Source organism: Poecilia formosa, unplaced genomic scaffold, assembly GCF_000485575.1.
Source record: "Poecilia formosa unplaced genomic scaffold, Poecilia_formosa-5.1.2 Scaffold272, whole genome shotgun sequence".
Taxonomy (NCBI): domain Eukaryota; kingdom Metazoa; phylum Chordata; class Actinopteri; order Cyprinodontiformes; family Poeciliidae; genus Poecilia; species Poecilia formosa.
Window position 1 is genome coordinate 815,579 of NW_006800211.1, and position 20,810 is coordinate 836,388.

The 20,810-nt window shown below is 39.8% G+C and overlaps 1 protein-coding gene across 1 annotated transcript in view; it reads right to left on the reverse strand.

Annotated features, from left to right (window-relative positions):
- LOC103151156 (para-nitrobenzyl esterase) overlaps positions 1 to 7,344 on the reverse strand; it is a 22,499-nt gene extending 15,155 nt beyond the window's left edge. Inside the window, exons 1-5 of the mRNA XM_016681167.1 lie at positions 7,255 to 7,344; positions 5,541 to 5,814; positions 3,812 to 4,232; positions 2,323 to 2,430; positions 734 to 1,007 (exon numbers count right to left, since the gene is read on the reverse strand). Of these exons, the coding sequence (XP_016536653.1) occupies positions 734 to 1,007; positions 2,323 to 2,430; positions 3,812 to 4,232; positions 5,541 to 5,807 (1,070 nt within the window). The 5' untranslated portion in view covers positions 5,808 to 5,814; positions 7,255 to 7,344. The remainder of the gene's footprint in view (positions 1 to 733; positions 1,008 to 2,322; positions 2,431 to 3,811; positions 4,233 to 5,540; positions 5,815 to 7,254) is intronic.
- Between the last annotated feature and the right edge of the window lie 13,466 nt (positions 7,345 to 20,810).

Sequence of the window (20,810 nt, forward strand, 5' to 3'; positions counted from 1 at the left end):
CTGACTGACTGACTGACTGACTGACTGACTGACTGAGTTGCAGATCCATGTTTTTGTCTTGCAGTTTTTCACCAGCAGTTCAAAGTTGAAATTTGTGTTGTTTTACATCTAAGACTTAGAAACTATAGAAAATGTGACGCCTCTCCAGGATGAAATTTTAAGATGATAAAAAGTCTATTTTTTTAACATGGTTACTGTCTTGCTTTTTAACATTTTTTAAACTGCACAACATGTCCTTATATAGTCTGTTATGCTCCTTTGAACTCTTTAGCTTGTGAAACCACAAAGAAAGCTCATAAACTGGAGACCCACCAGAACCGCACACGGTAAAAAGCTCAGGCTGGGTCCAAACGACCGTTCCTAGAACTACAGGAGGGATCAAACTCTGATCATTCATTTTAGCTACAGAAAAAGCAGAAGGCCACCAAATAAACAAAAGTAAACTGACCAATAAGATTTATGCACTCACACAAAGATATGCGCTACGTACAAGATGTTTGACACAAAAAATATTTTTTCTCTACAGCTTTGTTAATAGTAAAGAGGATTAAGTAATAATAAAAGTAAAACCTCATGGTGCGCCCAGTGCATGAAGCTGCAGGCGCTGCTGCATCTGCATGTAATTCTGAACTTTAACTCCAGAAAAAAATACTACCTTTTATAAATAAAGACATTGATTTTAAACATTTTCTAATGTATTTTTATTTAAATTCTACAAATAAACAAATATTACTTCAATGTAAGACCAGGAACCTGGTCTGCACCGTGATGGTGACTCCTGCCTGACACCTGCAGATGATGGTATCTTACCTGCAGCACCTGCCTCATGGTCAGACGTCGCAGGCAGGCCAGGTCTGTGCAGCCCGTCTTCTTCAGGAACACCAGGTTGTCCGATTCGGCTTTTTCCAGCGTCGCGTTCAGAACGTACGAGCCGCTCATATCCACGGCGGCATGAAACAGACCTTTGGCCAGCGGCGACATCATCAAGGTCCACACCGAAGTCCCGCCTCCATCAGTCAGAGGAAACAAGAGGCTGCAGTTCATCTTCATGAAACATTTCTGCTCCGCTTCCACTCTAAAAGTTAGACTTTGAATAGATGAGAACTCAACATTTTGTCCCTTTTATTATGGTAAACCAGATATTAGCCTTTTTGCCTAAAGTTTGCTTCTCTACCCCTTCAACAGTGACAGTGATAGCTCTTTAGTCCCGCGCCATCACTGTCACATGAAAAATTAAATACCACGATGATGTTTTAAAGACATTTGTATGGAAAAGGAAAGTATTTTCCATACAAAGCTGTCAGTCACGATTCCACGTCTCCTGAGGCCAGTTTCAGAAATTTCTTTTTTCAGTCTGAAAAATAAATTTTTAAACAAAAAAAAAAAAAAGGAAAAAAAAAAGTAAAAAATAACGAAATGCATAATATAAAAAAAAAAAAAAAAGGAGATTGGCAAATAATTTTTTAGTTTTGAAAAAACTAGACTAGAAATAGTCAAGGGCCACAAAGTCTAAAAATAAACTTTGTGGCTCTAATTTAGCCCCTTTTTTTTTTGAACAAACCAAATGATCACAATTTACCTTCATAATTTGTTTAACTTTATGTCCCCAATTTAACTCTATAATTTTTCTAAGCGAACTTTATGGCCCCAATTTAGCTCCATATTGTTTTTGATAAAAACGGTATGACTGCAATTTAGCTCTCTAATTTAAAAAAAAAGGCTCCAATTCTCCTCCATAATTTTTTTTAAACAAACTTAATTGGTCCAATATTTGTCCATTTTCTTGGCCCCATTTTAGCTCCATAAAATGCACACCAGCATGATGGGGCTGTAAAGTTCATGACGGGAAATGGTGTGTTTTTGTGACAGGCTGCAATAAAACGTCGGGTTAATATTTTAGTTTTATTTTTTTGTTCTGCTTCAAAGCAACCCGGTTCATCTCCTGAGTTTAGGGCCTTTGACTGAATAAATGGGTCAAAGGTCATGCTTTAGGAGGCATGCTGCACATGGTCAGGCATTGGGCAGAAACACCATCAGGAACCCTGCAGAACCACTGATCCAATCCACTTTAAGGTTCAGAACCAGAACCTGTCAACCTGATTATCCTTAAGCTAAATCAAACTATTACCCAGTTAGAAAGGATGTGACCCACTGCCTCTAATCTTCTCCCAGATCTCTAAAGTCTCCATTCTTATTTGGGTCAGGACTCATTTAGCAGTCGCACGTCCTCTGAATTCACCACCAACACGTTTTCCTTCCACCTCATGATGAAACTGGAGCTGATCTCCCAGCCCGACCCGGTGACCCGTCCTGCTTCCATACCTGAGCTCTGCCCAAATATCGTGACTCGTCCAGGATCTCCTCCAAACCCACGGATGTTCCTCTGGACCCACTTCAGCGCCGCGATCTGGTCCAGGAAGCCGTAGTTCCCTGTGGAGGATTGGAAAGGCATCGATTACTTTGAGGGACCCGATTTCTCTCCACTGGCCCATTTTCAGCGTCAGAAACGAAACCAGATCAGCGGATGAGCTAAATTCACCGCTGAGCAGCCGAGGGAGAGCAGAACTGGGCCGGGAATCAGGAGGAACCAGAATTAGAAACGAGCTGATGGAGGAGGAAAACGGCTCCAGTGGTTCACCGCCTCCTCCTCCTCCTCCTCATCATCATCATCATCATCGTCGTCGTTACAGCGTCATTTACCTTTCACTCCACATCAAGGTCAGCGCTGTTCTGGGTTATGCAACTGAAGTTTCCCGGCCGGACTCGGCAACATTAACCCGGAAATGAGCTCCATTTATCCACATCGCATTAACCTTCATTAGGTATTCAAATGTTAATGGAGGCGTGTTTCCAGGCTGCACAACGTAAACAACATAAATATTAAAAGAGGAAAGAGCTGGTGATAAAAAGGCCATTAGAAGCTCCTTAGCACAGCAGAGTGCTGCAGTGGAAACCAGGCAGTGAACCGTTACTCCCTCAACTTCACTGAGCTTGCAAAGAAAATCAAACATTTATTTTTGTTCTGGTGCCTTTATTTGCCCAGAAATGATGCTGGGATTCCAGCTCTGACTGCACAGTGAACCAGAAAACATCATTTAGTTACGCTAAGCATCCCGTTGCTACTCCATCTCAATGACGCACAAAGACCAAAACATGATACAGGATGTCATATTCAACTCCAAATGACGGGTTTCAGTCGCTGCCAGAGGTGGATTCACTATCGCTGATCCGCTAATATGTTAATAATGGAGCTAATTATTCACCATCACTTAAAATAAACTGTTTGGAGCAACAGATCTTTGGAAATTGATCAGGTTGACAAAGGAACAGGGAATAAAGTCTGGAAATGGAAACAATTGTTTATATATTAAAATCTGAGCAAGGCTGAAATTAAATCCAGTTTTACATACATTTTGAGACTGTAAAGGCAAATTAAAGGCAATACAGCATTAGTGTTAATGTGCTGCATTTTTATGTAGCACATAAAACGTTAGCGGAAGTAGCCTTTATCCTGAGTGAAGCTAACGTTTTAGCCGTTGGTACAGATTTTAGACCGATTCTGATTTCTCGTTAAGGTTTCTCAGAAAACTTCACAAACTTCTGGATCAAACTGCAGCAATTTCAACAGCTTAATATTTAGGAAGAAAAAATAAAAAACTATTTCTCCTTTCCTTTTTTCCCTGTACTGTAAATACTTACAATACCAATTTATTTTAGGAGCATGAAGGTGAGAGAGAAGTCACTGTTCTCAAAACAACCACCGTCGACATTTTAAACCGTTTTTAGTGGAGTTGAGGATCGGCTGACCAACCTGACGTGTTTCTTGGAGAACCTTCTCTCAACACCTCCAGAGCCAGGAAGCCGAAAGCGTTGAGTCTGTAGTTGAAGCTGACGTAAACCAGCTGAGTGTCGGCGGCCAGCTTCTCCGTGGGCGAGTATCCGGGCTCGCCGCCGCTGAACATCTGCAGGGATCCTCCGTGGATCCAGACCATGACGGGCAGCGCGGCGTCCGGCCGCAGCGTGGGCGTCCACACGTTGACGAACAGGCAGTCCTCCTGGCCGACCACCTTCCCCGCGCTCGACATCGGCTGCACCTGAGAGCAAACGCTGCGGAAGCGCGTGGCGTCCGTCACGCCCGGCTTACACGGCGGGTCGGACGGAGGAGCCCAGCGCCGCTCGCCGACCGGCGGAGCGGCGAAGGGAATGCCCTTAAAGGAGTAGGCGCCATTTTCCTGCAAAACACAAATAGAAATATGTAGAAATTTACCGCCGCTTTAATACCGTACTGCTGCTAACTTTATTTATGGAGATCTTTAAATGACCCAGGAGAGGTTCTGATTTTTCATTTTTTATTTCCAGATTTCATGTCTTTGTTTATCTGATCTGAGAAGACACTGAGCAAAGGTCGATCTTCTGTTGATCTAATGCTGCCAATATGACAGTTTATTGTTGTTTTTACTTTTCTGGCAAGGAACAAAAGATACAGGAAAAAAAGGAAAAAAAGAAATTAATTCCAAAGGAAATCACAATTTCTAGTCCTGAAAATTCTGAATTTTTTCAAAATTCTCAAAAATCAAAATTAGTCTGTGTAATTTTTTTGTAAAATTGTACTTTGAATAATTCTTTGATATTTTTTATTAAAAAAAAAAAAGCCATTCAGCTAAGCTAATCAATGACAGTGTCTTTCTATCTACTGTACCCAGAAACAAAAGGAGTAAATTTAAACTAAAAATTTCTGAAATTTTAAGATTAATCTCAGAAACTTTCTAGAAAAAAACTTGGATATTTCAGGCGAAAATGTTCAACTTAGACGTGAAACGTGTCATAATTTTGCCTCAGAAGAAGCCAGATGTGGTAAATCTGGACATAATAAACGGCTGAAGCACGTTTCCTTCATTTGTGAAACAGACCTGGTTGTCTAATGGTTGCCATGGCGACTTGGCGACACCAAATTGCCCAACAAACAGCTTTAGAGCCGTTCTCAACCCCCCAGGTGAAGGACGAGTTCAGGCCAGGAGCTGCTGTCCAGTAGCCGTTTCACACATCCATCTAACCTAAATGGTGTTTGGTTGTCTTTCCCATTTTGAACAGCCTAATATTTATACAACATGGAAACAGGAAGTCACTAAAAGGTTTATTTTTTTGTCACACCTGGTATTTCCTGTCAGTATTTTCACTACAGATTCATCAAATTTCATTTATAAAATGGGAATAAATTAAAAAATCATTTTGAAGACACATTTTGTTGTATATATAGAAGCAAATACTACCAGTATCACCTTTAGTATTTTCTGCTAAGGAGCCTAAATTTCAGCTCTAAAGTCTGAAAAAGGGAAATGAAACAGAGACTGGAGATAAAAATAAGAAATTTAGATATTTGCGCTGACAGCACCAGCAAACGTTTCCTGTTTTTATTCACTTAGATCAGACTTTCTTTCCGCAGATCTTCATGTTTATATTATAAATTACATTTTACTTCATCTTGGAGTTTCTCACATGAAATATTTCTTGACCTTTCAGCCTGTTGAGTCTGAACTCACGTGTTTTCCTCTGAACTCGCCGCAGTCCGTCAACACCTGGGCGAGTCCCGGCGGCAGCGTCTGCGCCACGTAGCCCAGGTAGGCGGCGAGCGCCAGCAGGGCGGCCACGCCGAGGCAGATCAGGAAGATGCAGCGTTTGGACAGAACCAGGAAGGGGCTGATGTAGTGCCGGTGCCGGACGTACTGCACCTCCTCCTCCTCGTCCTCCTGCACCAGGTAGCGGTACTCGTTCCTCTGCGGGACCTCGAATGCATCGTCCTCATCCATCTTCGCTCTGGAGGAGAAAAGAACAAAAACAGCTCTGATTGAGGTTTCCATCAAAAGAACCTGAAAATTAGGGGTTAAACATGGAAAAGAATCAGGATTTATCAAGAGTTAGTTTTCAAAATAAGGTAACAGTGAGTAATGACCAGAGAGCCGAACACAAAATAAGAGTAAAAATTTACATAAAAACACAATAAAATACTAAAAATAAAACCTAAGTATCAGTAAAGACAGTACAGAAGAGAACAAGGCCAGTGAACAAAAATAATAATACTTCTGATGGTTTCTTCTCATAATTCTGACTTTAATCTTCTGAGATTAACAGTCAAAATTCTGTGAAAAAAAATCTAAATTCTGAGATTAAAGTCAGGATTCTGGCCACCAACTTAAACAAATGTGATTTAAATCATTAAACTGCATAGAGTGACTACATTTAATCAGATTTTCAAATTCACTGATATTTGATGCTCTTATGGAACAAACAGTGGAAAATAACAGAAATAATATTTCTGATAATACTGTTACCCTGACAGGTTTTGGTCAATTTTGTTTCAAATTCTTGGATTTTTTTTAATTAACCTTTAAATGCAGTTAAAGTCAGATTTTAACGCATATATTCAAAATTTAACCCCCCAAAAAAGCAGATTTGCAACCTGCAAAACCAAATACATGCTTTTATATAGAGATGTAATTTACAATTTTGCTAATTTTTTATTAATATTATTTATTAAATTTTTTATTAATATTATTTATTAAATTTTTACAAGACAATGAAACAAAAAAGTACCAGTCATGTTGTTAGATATGTTTTCTTCTCATTAGATTGGAAACTCTGTTCTTTTTAAATATATATTATGATTTATCATCCACTTTTTCTGTCTTCCTATCTCTCAAAATCTAAAAGTATAAATAAAATTGTGTTTCTGTACAAATGGCAACAAATTTCCTACTGTTTATATAATATCAGACGTTGACTTTTTCCAAAATGTCATGTAACATTTGCGGCTCTAAACAAGTTTTATTTGGCTGAACTGTCAAAAGTTTGTTTGTTTTTATTTTAATTTTTATTTCCAGATCTCTGGAAAAACCGTCCAGGAAAACAACACAATGCGTGGAAACAAGCAGCGGACATGCTGGGAGGAGAAAACATGTCGAGACACAATACGGCCAGTTAAACCAGTAAAACTCCTATAACACTCCGTGTTTACGGAAACAAAAGCTGCAAACGTGCATTCATTCTCATCCCAATATGAATTTTTAAGTTCGGGGGACGAAAACTGACAGAGTAGAAAAGCTAAGCCGAGAAAGAGCAGAAAACGGTCCTGTAAACATTTAGAAATAAACTCATTTATCGCGTTTAAACCGGTTTCCTGCCGCTCCCACAAGCTCACATTCACCTCAACACTCTGGATAAAATGAAAAACACGAAAAGAAAAGTTTAATGGCTCACCATGTCCTAAAACTTCCCAAATCTTTAGAAAGTTTAGCTGTCAAAATCTGAAGTTGACGCAGTTTTGAACAGGCCGAGTGCGCATGCTCAGTAGTTTTCCCTAATGAGGACATTTAAAGGGACACTACACCCAAGGAGGACTGTCGGAATGAGGGACAGCGATGAGTAAATAAAACAAACACATTTCGATTGAAAAGTGATAGAAAATTTAAAAAACATGATATTAAAGGCAATTTGAACATTCTAACATGAAACTATTTAAAGAAACAGCTCAGGATTTTTGAAAGGAGGTTCTGTTGAACGATTACAAGCAGTTAATATCTTACCTGCAGCAGATAACACCTTTAACTTCCTCATTTGAACATAAATCAGTACTTCCACCTGCACCAGCAGTGATTTCAAGTCACAGTATTTCATTCCAAAGGTATTTTATTAATGCTTGAAACGTTGCAGCGTTTAAATTGGTCACTTTTTTACAAAGATGGAAATGATTTAAATGTTAAAATGGAGACATGATGAATTACAAATGAGCTTCCTGTGTGAGGCCTTAAATAAAAAAGGAACATGTAGATGTTTACTGCCAAAGTAATAATTGACAGAAAGTAAGGCTGTATAAAAAAATAAAACATTTTAGTCTGCTGCCTAAATATCTGTTATACAAATGGCGCTTATTAGTGACTGAATAACATTGTGAAAATATGAGTTTGAAAAATGAATCCCCATTATTTTCTCTTTTATAACTGTTAAGTTTTAATGACGTAACTTTGCAAACGATTCCCTGTACTTATTAGAATCAGGAAACCTTAGATTTGGAGAAGCCCTAGAACTAAAGTCCATAGAATGGTCAAACCTGCACTGAATTATCATATTACAGATTCCCTCTGACATGGTTTTGATTTGCAAAACCTTTTGATTCATTTGTGAAGTTCAAGAAAATGTCTCCCCCCTGCAGAAGGAGCTGCTTTGAGAGAAATCTTCATCACATCATCAGCTTTGTGTTTCCAGATCTTCAGCCTCGTATCGGTGCTCAGTCGGGTCGCAGCATCTCCACTGAGCCGGTGGACGGAGGCGGCATGTAACCGCAGAGTTAACACAAACCACATTATAGTAAAATCCATCCAGATCAATGGTGAGTCGTCCTGCTCAAGCGCCTCAGTGGCGCTTTGATTGCAGGAACTGATGCTGTTTTTTGCCTGCTCAGCTGCTCCAGCGTCGATGCACAGCGAACCAAACACACCTTCATCCTGGAGGTGGATGAGGGTGTAGACTAGAGGGGTTATTAGTTAAAAACCAGGGGAGGGTAGAGGGGCCCGTGTCCTCCAGAGCTGCTGACCTGCAGCTTTTAGATGCACCCCTGTCTGAGTTTCCTCATCAGCAGTAAATCCTTCAGCTCTGCAGAGGCCTGGCAATGAACACTATAAAAACTATTACACTGATAAAATGAAAAACTAAAACATAAATAAAACAACATATTCCAGGCATTTTGGTACCATGGTGTATTAGGACCATTATAGATAGAAAAACATTTCTGAGCTCCAAAAGTTTAAATTTGGCTGGAAAAAAACTCAAAATTCTTGAGAACAATATCAATAATGAGAAATTGTCTTGTTTTTCTAGAACTTTTGACAATTTCAAAATTTCAGGGGTTTTTTGGCTAATTTTTAATTTTTCAAACTCAAAAATTTTCTTGTTTTTTCTGGAATATATCTGAGATTAATCTCAACATTTTTGAGTATTTTTCTAGCAAATTTTAAACTTTTCAAACTTTCCTTGTGTTTTCTAGAACATTTTTTGTCTCTTCCTTTGTTTTCCTACCATGGACCTAATAAGCCGTCAGGCAACCAGAAGCCCCAGCTGGAATTCAATGATTTTTTCTGTTTCCTGCTCAGCTGGAGCCACTGGGGAGGAAATAAATCTCTAATCAAGCAGATTGATCTCTTCTTTGTTAACAGATGAACCTCATCCTGAACCTGCAGCTTCTGCAGCATTTTGTTGTTTTTATTCCTAATGGAGACGACTTGCTTTGGTTTTCCTCTCATTCCTCACTCACAATCCGTTCAGCAGCGCTGATGTTTCTGGAAACCTTCATGTGGATTGGATCCGTGGGAAATAAATTACAAACCATTACAATGTATGTCACACATAAATTGTAATGTATGTGCGACATACATTACAATTTCCAATTGCATTAGTTCAACATTGTCATTATTATGTAATTTGCTTTTCTTTTTTTATATAAATCTTATTGTTTTCTCAGTTTTTTATTTTTTCTATTTTATTTTTTTCATATTCTGTATTTATTGTCACATTTTATTCATTACTTTTTTAATGTTTTGCATATTCTGTATTTAGTTTTTTAATTACCATATATCTTTTAAATTATATATTGATCTATTTCTCCTCAAATATTTCCTCTTTGCATTTTCTCTCCCCCTGTTTTCTCCTTTGTCTCTTTATGTTTTATTCCATCCATCCATTTTCTTTACACCCTTGTCCCTTAGTGGGATCAGGAGGTGCTGCTGCCTCTCCAGCTAACGTTCCGGGCGAGAGGCGGGTCACCCTGGACAGGTTGCCAGTCTGTCGCAGGGCAACACAGGACAAACAACCATGCACACACACTTTTGGCATGATTAAGCCTCCATACAGCATAAGGGACGCTGCCTCCACGACAGATCTGAAAAGTGACAAATAAACCCAGAACAAGAACATGAATACAAAGAGGCTGTTTTGTTCAATAAAAGGAAAAAATAAAAGAAAAAAATAACAAGACTAATATCTTAAAGTATCATAAAAAATTATAAAATGAAACAGATATAACAGGGGAGATGGAAGAGATCAGTTCTTCTCCAGACAAAAAACAGATTCTTATGTTAACAGGAGAGCGTTGACCTCCTGAAAGATGCACTAAGTGATAAATCTCTTGATAAAATCCATTTTTAGGAATCATAGACTTTGTTGGCTGTAAACTGTAGTGAGTCTTAAAAATCCGCCGCTGCTGAGATTCAAACAGAGTGACGCCTCTGAGGAACGTAAATCTGCGATAGGGAGGGTCTGTGTGGGGATTACAAGAGGAGCGCAGCTGCTTCCCTCTTTGTGTGCAGCAGCTGATTGCTAAAAGATACAAAACTGGAAAACTGCGTGTGTGTTGGCCCCGGGGAGCCCAGCAGCGTCAGAGCAGCGGGGGGGAGCAAACAATAGTCTTCAAACTGACACTGTTGGCTGGGGACGCTGCTGCGGCACGTAGTGATTTTAATCTTTGAATATGTTTACAATGTTTTCCTATGTAAAAGCCTGTGGCAACAGTGTCCTCAGTCAAAATGTAAAACCCAAATGTATTCCTCTGGTTCCAGGAAACGTAAAAGAATCACAACTTGGTGGATAATTACTGAAGCAGGATTGTTTCCTTGACAGAATGTGTAGATGCTTTTAGGCAGACAAGACAAAAAGATCAGAGTGAGCGCTCTTCCTTTATCAGAGAACCTCTGACCTGACAGACAGATCAGCTTTATGCAGCTGCAGAAGAAATTCATTCCGCTAATCCACTAATACGCTAATAGTACAGCTTCATTAAGCACTTTAGCACCTTTGATAACTTTAAACATTTCTTGGTAACTTATAAAGCGTTAATTTACTTGGCTGCTTTGAAAATCTTTAGCTGAATAAAGTTCAACGTGTGTTGAAGTTTTGTTTACCAGCTGTTCAGTTATTCAGCTAGACGTTCATGCTCTTATTTTGAAGTGGCTGAAGAGGCAGCAGTTCCGTTTCCTCTTCTCACTTTCTCTCTTTCCTCTTCTTAAAAACTTTATTTCAAACAGGAAACATACAGGAACAAAATAAAACATAAATACAATATTTAATGATCTTATAGAATATGTAAATTATGTCAAAATAAAATTAGTTGAAATATTTCAACGACAGTTCTTTAGCATTAGCTTCTGATAAACCTTTAATGTTAGCATAACTAATGTTTATGATTAATGCTGTAGGTTAGCACAACTAACTTTTTAATTACTGTGCATACCCACAGTATGATGCTGCCAGCACCATGTTTCATTTTGGGTATGATGTGTTCAAGGTTAGTTTCCTGTTTCCATGCAGTAGTTAGTGGTAAACTGTCACTGGGACGTCTTAGTTTGTGGCTTTAATGTGACAAACTGGGAATAAATGAATCTGCAAGGCACTGGAATTAAAATGTTTTTGTAACCTGGTGGAGCTCTGCAGGTTGGGATAAATCTTTAAAAACTCTTGCAGATGTTTACCTGCACTAATCATTTTCTTTCTCAGTGTCTGATCCAAATGAATGAATAACAGTTTGACTGTTTGTCAGCATTTTGACTTCCTCTATTCAGCACTAAGTGTATCATGAGCTTAAAGTTGCTCTTTAGAGCTAAGTGTTGATATCTCTGCCTTACAGAGTTTGAGTGGCAGACTTTCTTCAGATTCATATTTTCTACAACCTTGACTCTGTAAAAACTGCAATATTTTGAAAAGCACTAATTTCCTAAATATGATAAATTTGAGATGAAGGCAGCAGCTCTGTTGCAGTGTGCTGTAAATGTTCACAGCTCTTTTTGGTGCATTATTTTTGAAAATATGGTTCCTACAGATAAGTTTTCCCTGTCTGATGCCTTTCTGTGTCCTTCGTGGAGCTTCTCTGACTTAATTACTGCAGATAAAGAAGACATAAGAGGTTCTGAAGTGGCTTAAGCCTGGAGAAGGAGACGGATTTATCTCTCATAAGAAAACAATAAAGGCCTATCTCTCAGCAGCAGCAGACTGCTTCTGGCAGATTTAGGCAATTACAGAGAAAGAGGAAGGCTGCCACTGCTCGTCAGCTCTGAACCATAAATATGTGTTTCTGCACTCGGTGCTTCACACATGGAGGAGGAGAGAAGAGAGTCAAACACAGAGCAGACAGGAGTTCCCCAGAGAGCCTCCCTCGGTTTGTTTCTGGGTTTCCAGGCTCAACTGGAGTGGAAGGATGGAGTCCAGGTGAGCGCTGCGTCTTTTCAGCTCCGACCGAGACGCATCCAGAGAACGAGGAGACGGGCCGGAGCGATGGAGCAATGCTTCACTGCTGTTTTCTCTGCTGGTCCATTAGGCGTGTACGGGAAGCCAACTGGGACAAAACTTTCAAAGTTTCTTCGTCCAGGGAGGGAGAGATTTTTACAGGAAGAGTTAAATTCACAGAGAGAGTTTGTTAAAGCGACAAAAGTTATTTATTTAACAAGAACGAAGGTTTATTTATGAGATAAAACATCTGGAGGCGTAACACAGAATGTTCTTGGGTGTTTATTTACTATTACAAGCCAAGGAAAATGATGGTGCCTGGTGATGTTTTCTTACTTATAGTCCAGCTTGAGTATTTTGAAACCAAACAAGATAACAGAAGTACAAAGTGAAAATAAGTTGCAAATCCAGACAAGAATATATGAAAACATGCATGAATGTTCAATTTTCAGCAGTTAAATTACATTTTTATGCATCACCCGAGTAGAAATAGTGAGACTGTAAATGGAGAACTAAAGACTGATCCCTGAGGTTCACCAAAGAACAACTCAGCCATCGAGGAAGTGCTACAAACTGAAAAGTTTTATGGTGTTTAATGTTGTAGGATTGTGAGAGGCTGAAACCGACAGAAAAAAGGTCGAAGTAGTTTGTTTTCAGGGAAACAATGATATATTTTCCTCTAAAAACATAGGGGAAAACAACAGTAACAACACTAAGCCTTCCTGTTATTAGAACAGGAAGGCTTACTGTCAGGAAAACCTGCTGTTATAAGAGATTTATGTCAGATTAAAATGAGATTTTGGGTGCATTCACACCAGCCTGGTTTACTCCACTTTACATAAACATGACAGAAACTTTCCATAAGAAGGAAAGACAGAAAGAAAAAATGCATTCAGATGGTTTGGACTGTTTCTGAGTAATTTTCTCAGAGTTAAACCATCTGGCTGGTTGGGTCTTTGTCACCATGGATGTCACACAAACAAACATGAACATAAAGTTAACAGAAACATTTTCAACCAGTTTCTGCACCACAGAGTTAATAATGTGCAAACACGTTTTCACCGAGGATCTCTAAAGGTTTACATATGTATCATTTTAAATTAACATTTATCATCACACCGACTGCACACAAAATAGACCAGGATCTATTTGCAAAACTTATTGTGAGAGAAAAGAAAAATGTAGATGAGAGACTTTCCTACTCCAAAAGTAAAAAATAAATATTTGTGTAATAATTGTTTGTTTGTTTTTTAAACTGCAAACCAATGATCATACCACTCTTCATAATGACAGCATATATTTTTTCCCTAATTTTATTGATAATAAACACATGATTAGAGCAATATAAGGAAACCAGTTAAATTATTGCATCGTCAGCAATCAGTACCTCCAATAACAGAAACTGTTTATTTCCCACTGACAGGTAGCCCAACAGTGACTAAAGTAAATGAAATTTCCTCAGTAAAAACAGATTAATTTAGCGAGCAGCGTATTAATAATCAGTGTGTGAAGCACTGGAAGCTGCAGATGAATTTATTATGAGCAGCCGGCTTGTTTTGCCTCATTTTCCCCAACACAGAGCAGTTTGTGTTCCAGTGGCTGCAGGTTGTGATTAACTCCAACACAGTCATCACACTCAGCCAGTTATCATTATTATTATCTGAAAAGCAGCATGGCTGCTCTCCTTCTTCCTCTCCTCTCATGAAGCTGCTTCTTCTTCTCTAATCTTCTGCAGAACTTCCAGTTTTCCACTGGATGGAAGAAATGCAAAGTTCAGCAGATAAAATCTAGAAATGCTGCAAATTATGATTTTTAATCAGTCGTGTTTTTATCTGATTGTCTTCTGGTCTGCTCCAGCGAATTAAACAGGCAGATAAAGGACAGATTTGTGAGGCGGATGAAGTAATGGGTGGTGGGCAGCTGTTTTCAGGCTGGAATGGAGAGCAGCAGAGCTTCATAATTATGAGCTGCGTATTGCAGGGTAACAATGTGGTGCATAAATAAACACCAGCATGAAGCACCAGAATGCAAATGGGAGGTGATGGCAGCAGGCTCCGGCTCTTTCTGCCCGAATTCATCTGAACTATTGACTAGAACACCCAGGAGAACATTTCTCAGAATATGTAGCCGGCTGTTTTATCCGGGGTCAGAGGTCAGTGGCCTCTCATTTGCTGATGTTTTGCTCTGATTGTTCAGTTTGTTCCCACCAAAGGGACGATGATTCAGATCCGCTTTGATAGCCGACACTTTAGAGTCATTTTCTATACTAAAGATTGCTGAAGGAAAGGAGCTGCATGATGGAGGTTCTGGGTTTGGATCCTGGGTTGGACTGTTCCTGCATTTAGTTTGAATGTTCTCCCAAAGTGGGTGCATCGTTGTCCGGGGCGTCCACAGGTCCTGAAAAAGACTTAAATTCATGCATCTGAAATTAAGGCCCAAAATGTCTTAAATTATACAGAAAGTTAGCCTTAAATACATTAATCACAGGTCTTAAATCTTGTTGTGACAAAACTGTTCGTTTCCACATATTCTTGTATTTTTATTTCTCTCTGAACTTTTCTGACAAGCAAAAATTTGAGATGCAAGCCGATATCTTCACTGCGTTCTGACGGTTGAGGCCACTGGTAGCCAGCTGCTAATGTGCCCTCATTAGCTAGCTAGCTTTCCTGAATCTATTCTGGGTGTTGGGACAAACGACATCGACAGGCGAAAGGCACCGTCTCTCAGAGTGAAACCCAACAACAGCAACAAAAACTGAACACTTTTTAGCTTTCTTGTGTTGCGTCTCAAATCTATATGTATGAACTCAAAATTTCATACGCACAAATTTTGCCTGTCGCCTGACTGGAAGAGAACAAGCGACTGTTGTCACATTGTTCAGCTTCCATAGGAAGAACAGATCAGTTCTGTCTGTTCTGAGCCATTTTAGGGCGTCTGTCACTTTAAATCCCAATAAGCTGCTGCTGGCCACGACCCCAGCTCAACGTTTACACTCACACATGAAAATGGCTGCAAACAGATGCAAAATTATACAATCATACATCTTTGAAAAGCAGAAGTTGATCCTCCTGCACAAACAACAAGAATGAAGCTAGTGGTTTCTGGATGGTAAGTCAACAACCAAACACTTGTCTTTTCCAGCAGCCATTGTACAGTAGTAAAACCAGCTGACCAAATATGCTGGAGCTGAGCTTGGGTTGCTAGGGTTGGGTTGCAGCTGGGTGTTGTTTTAAACACTTTGACTGGTTTTAGAAGCAGAGACCCAAATGGAAATACAAACACATGCAAAATGTGAATTTTGCATCATTTAAGCCTGGAGGGAGCCACACAAAACACAAAGCCGCTGCCAAGAGCCACAAACATACCAAGAGATTCACTATGCTGGATTATAATCCTCATAAAGCAGGTATTGGTTCTGACCAGATGGTCTCTGTTGCTCCTTCAGGATGATCGTTTCCAACTGGTAAAGACAAAAAGACAACTCTGACAAGAGCTGAAAACTTTGCAGTTCATTTTACTTCTGACTGAGTTTATGCCATTTGAGAAAATAATTTAATTTGTAGAGAAATATGCAGATGGCTCATTTCTGCAGTAGAGTTTATTTCCTCTAATTAACTACTTAATTTTAGAAACGCCACATTTCCCATAAAACAGACTGAGTCTCGTTGTGTAAAAGAACTTTAATAAATCTGTTTTTAGCCCATTTTGTTGCAGATTTCCAGCCTCAGACCGGAGTCTGCTGGTGGTTTCCTGCTGACAGATGTGTGTGTGTTTGAAGCCGGCGCCCTGTGGGAAGCTAAAGGACGATCCTCCTGCTGCTGCTTCGCTCTGCTTCCATATGCTTCCTGCTAACAGACTTCATATCTCTTAACAACAACCACCAGATGAGCTAATGCCTTCTGTCCTCATGGATTTTCTCTCCCGTCTGCCAGTGGATTTGGGGTGAAGCTGTGGTCTGTCGCTGCGCCGCTGATCGGCAGGGTCCTTAATTGCGACCACCTCTTGGTGAATAATTGATGCTCGTCTGGCTAAGTGGTGTGATGAAATATTAAAAAGCCAGGGGTTCGCCACCCAAGACTGATTTAAAAGAGGATTCCAGGAAATGGAGGCAGACGGAGAAGCTCTGGTCACAGATTAATGTCCACCTGGTGCAAAGGTCAATCCTTCATGTCTTTACTGGACCAAAGTATGAAAACTTACACAGTTTTCTTCTGTGGCGACAAATTAAAAATTGAAGTTACTTTTGCATCGCTGCAGCCTTTGAAACGAGATGAAAAGTCAGCGACGGCGTGTCAAAAGACAGAAATTCACCTCCTGACAGTCTGCCTTTGTTCCAGAAACCATGAAAACATGAGAACACATCAAAAATCAGCTTCAGAAAAGTGAACCGAATGTTACCGGATCCAGGTTCCACTTCTGTCCAGAACTCCTGGTGGACCAGTTGGACCATTTCTCAGTGTTTCGCTCAAATGAAAAAGGATTAATGCGACTAAAAAGGGATTTTCTGACTCGTCCCACTGAGAGACCAGAAACACTCTGGATGTGATGTTTGTTAGAGCGGAGCCCCGGTGCAGATACAGAGAGGAAAGGAAGCCATAACTGACCTTAATGAAGGAAATGCAAAGACCTGGGGAGGCGAGAAACTCCAGAAAACCAGGAAGGACCAGGAGACCAGAGACCCAGCAGTGACAGTTCCTCCAGAGATCACAACTATTAAATCAAGTCCATCATTCACAAAGTTTGCACAGACTTGCTCTTTTCTCCAGCCATCACAACTCTGCTTTAAATCTGACCAATCACCTTCATGTTTTCTGTGTTTCCTTCCTTTCTGACCAATCAGTAGCTGTGTTTCCACTGACCAAATAAATACATTTGCTTAATGGAAACAAGCCAATATAAAAAAAATTCAATAACAATTAGTTTATTTTGAAAACAGAAGAGGAAACAGTTTTTTCTCATCACACGAGTCACATGATCAACAGCTGGACCAGCGACATAAACAGAGAAGAAGACGACAGGAAGTGGCTGGAGGAAGATGGATTTAATGACTTATAGCGTGAACAAAATGATTGATGTGCGATTTTAATTACATTTCTTATTTAATGGAAACAAGTTTTTTCAACATTAACTGAACATCTACAATGTTTTGTGCACATTTGTAATGGAAATGCAGCTGATGAGGACAAACAAGGATCTGACAACTGAAACACCTGGGGAGATTATTAGAGGAGGAAGTGATTACTGGTCAATGTCCAGGTGAGACTGAATGTATGTGAATCAGTGGTGGGAAAGCATCATAGTTCATATTTATTTACTACATATTATAAGGACTTTAAACCAAACACAAGTTTGGTCAGAAAACAACAGGAAGTCCTGCTGATTCTGAGAGCTTGGAGGAGGAGTGAGGACATCATGAGGTGGGAACAGCTTCACGTTGCAGGAATGCTGGGATTATTCCTGATTATTCCTGAGGAATCTGGCTGTAAAATCTTCATCCTCAGCAGGTTCAGATGTTTGTGTTGAGCATCACATGAAGCACTGCAGAGTCCAGTTACTTCAACCTGCAGATGAAAACCAGTGGAGTGCAGCGTGAAGTCAAACTGCAGGCACTTCCAGTCTGTGTTCCTCCTTTCCTTCACTTCCTATCTGTTTTCCTCTTTTCCTTCACTTCCTGTGTGTTTCCTCCTTTCCGTCAGGCTTGTTTTTAGGTGTCAGCTTCTTACTGCTTTGCACATTTTAGAAATGTCTCACCAGCAAAGTGACTTGTGCAGTCTGGTGTGATCAAGCAGCCTTTGGTTTTCAAACCAGACGGAACAGAAAGGAAAGCAAACTTCAGACGCAGATATTTTTTATTTATTTATTTCCTTTATTTAACCAGGTAAAAATAAGATCTAGATCTAATTTTCAAGAGAGACCTGGGCAGAAGTCTGCAATACACAGCAACCTGGTTACAAGATCAGCAAACGGCGGCGAATTCAGACGACAAGAACTGATTATCACCAGAAAAATGAAAGTTCTGGACTTTATTTTAGAGAAAATGAGGATCATGTGTGTAAATAATCTGTTTGGGGAGTGATGATGGGAAGGAGATTGTTCTTAGCTCTCCCTGGTGCCATGGCGACAGCAACACCATGTTTCCTCGCCAAGTTTCTGGGAGATTTTAGGATCCAGGTGAACCGGGGAGCAGAGAGGAGCAGAGTTACCAAAAATATTACTGAAGTAAGAGCAGCTCTGCTTTAACATATTTTACTCTAGTAAAAGTAAAAAGTATCCATCCAAGAAATTACCCAAGAGCAAAAATGTTTGGTAAAAAGTCTACTCAGAAAATAAAAAAATTACATCATCAGAGGGACCAAAACATAAAGTTTAGTGGCAATGTTGGTATTTTAAGGACCAAAATGACAATAACTCCTATAATTAGCAAAAAATAACAAAATCAGGCAAACAAAATGTTTCCAAATCAGTTTCTGTCAATAAAAAACTTAAAAACTTTAACAGAACCTGCAGGTGTTTGTCTGTGTCTGGTGGATTTTTGGTCAAATCATGTTTGTTTTTCATTCAGTGGGAAGAAAATCCAGCAATTTTATTAAAGTAAGAGCAAAAATACTTCATAATAAAATCACTCAAGTAAAAGTACAAAAGTATTTGGTACAACTGTTCAAGTACTGAGTACTGATTGATCAAATTATCAATCATTTAATATTTAAAAATTACATCATCAGATGGATCAAAATATGAAGTTCAGTGGAAATTTCAGTATTTTAAGAATGAAAATTTAAGTAATAAAATCTAATAAAATCAGGCAAAAGTATTTTGTTCCAAGTTTCTTTCAATCAAAAAATTATGAAAAATTAACAAAAACTGCAGGTGTTTGTCTGTCTGGTGGATTTACCATGTTTGTTTTTCATTCAATATCCAGACAAGTAAAAGGTGAAACGTATTAAAAACTCTCCTAAAAGTAATCTTTTTCAAAAAGAGTTACTCCAGTAACTGTAACTAGTTACTCCCAGTTCTGCCGCAGACTAACTGGTCTGACTCCGGATCGTTACATTCAGCTCATGATCCGAGCCTGGAGCGCGTTTTTCCCGGATCCTGTATTTTACCCGGACATTACCGGCCGGTTCTGGTGGTCCCGGTTTGACTTGATGTTTCTGGCCGCCTGCAGAAACGGGCTGAAATCTGAGCGGCTGCAGGGATGCGCTCCTGTGTTTCACATCCCAGAATAACTGGAGCTAATTTACAGTTTCTCCTCTGAGCAGCAGAGCCGCATCCTCTCAAAGATTTAGCAACAATAAAAACCGGAACAGAGGCATTAGTATGCTGCCGGTACCGGCCGAGGCCGACCTAAAACTCCAACCGACGTCCCATTATGGAGATGCGGCTCTCATCAGTCCAGCAGCGTCTGAAGCTCCAGTTTTATCAGCCGAGATTAAAGGAAAAGTCATATTAACACTTTTGTCTCTTATAACCGAAGAGACAAAAGAGGACAAAGGAGAAACTTTGGCTTTAAAGTTAAAATTAGTTTGAGCGGCAGAAAGTGGGATTAAAAACGGGGCGTTTGATAACCTGTCTGCACTGCAGAAAGTAATAATAGAGTAATAATAGAGTAATAATAGAGAGCGGCTCTGCAGGCCGGTACACCTGAAACCCCACTTTTAGCTGGGTCGCCTCATTCACAGTCATCATGAAACTGAGCTGGAAACGGCTGACGAGACGGCTAGCACGTTTAGCTCTGGTCTTACTTTTTGTATTTCAACAGTACAGTTTGTCCAATAGCGCCCTCTGGTGGTCAGAAACTAAACTACGGGTCACTGAGTGTGTTCTGGGAGCTTTGCACCAGATCATCCTAAATAAGATCTGGTTCCAAGTGAATTTCATCCATGTTAAAATTTAATTATTTATGTTCAGAGGTTAACACTTAATGTCAAATGAAATTCAGATCCAGCATGAAATCATGTTCAATGACTTTGATGACCTCTAGAATATTTAATATCTTTAAAATAATAGCTGCACCACAAACAGACGAGTTGATTGACACGAAATTTGATTGATTTTATAAAAGTAGGGGGGTTTGTTGACCTTTAAACTTTCATTAACATCTTCAAAGCCAAAGCAGTACAGATGAATTTTTTTGTTGCACAAACAAGCACCAACTTAGCTGAGCTGAGTTTGTGCAAATAAATAAATAAATTCAAATGTGAGTGGGCCGGGGGAGTGGTTGACCTCTGATGACCCCTAGAGAACTTTTTTAAAAATATCTTTAGAATAATAGTACACAAACGAACATTTTTGCTGCACAAACGTTTGACACAATTTTGTCTGATTTGAAGAAGGTGGGGGCCAACTTCACTCAGGTCTTGAACCTGGTCTGTCTGCCTCTGGTATCAGATGTTCTGGTGAAAGAAGTGGCGTTGTGAGGCCCGGCGTTGTGAGGCCCGGCGTTGTGAGGCCCGACGCTGTGAGGCCCGGCGTTGTGAGGCCCGGCGTTGTGAGGCCCGGCGTTGTGAGGCCCGACGCTGTGAGGCCCGGCGTTGTGAGGCCCGGCG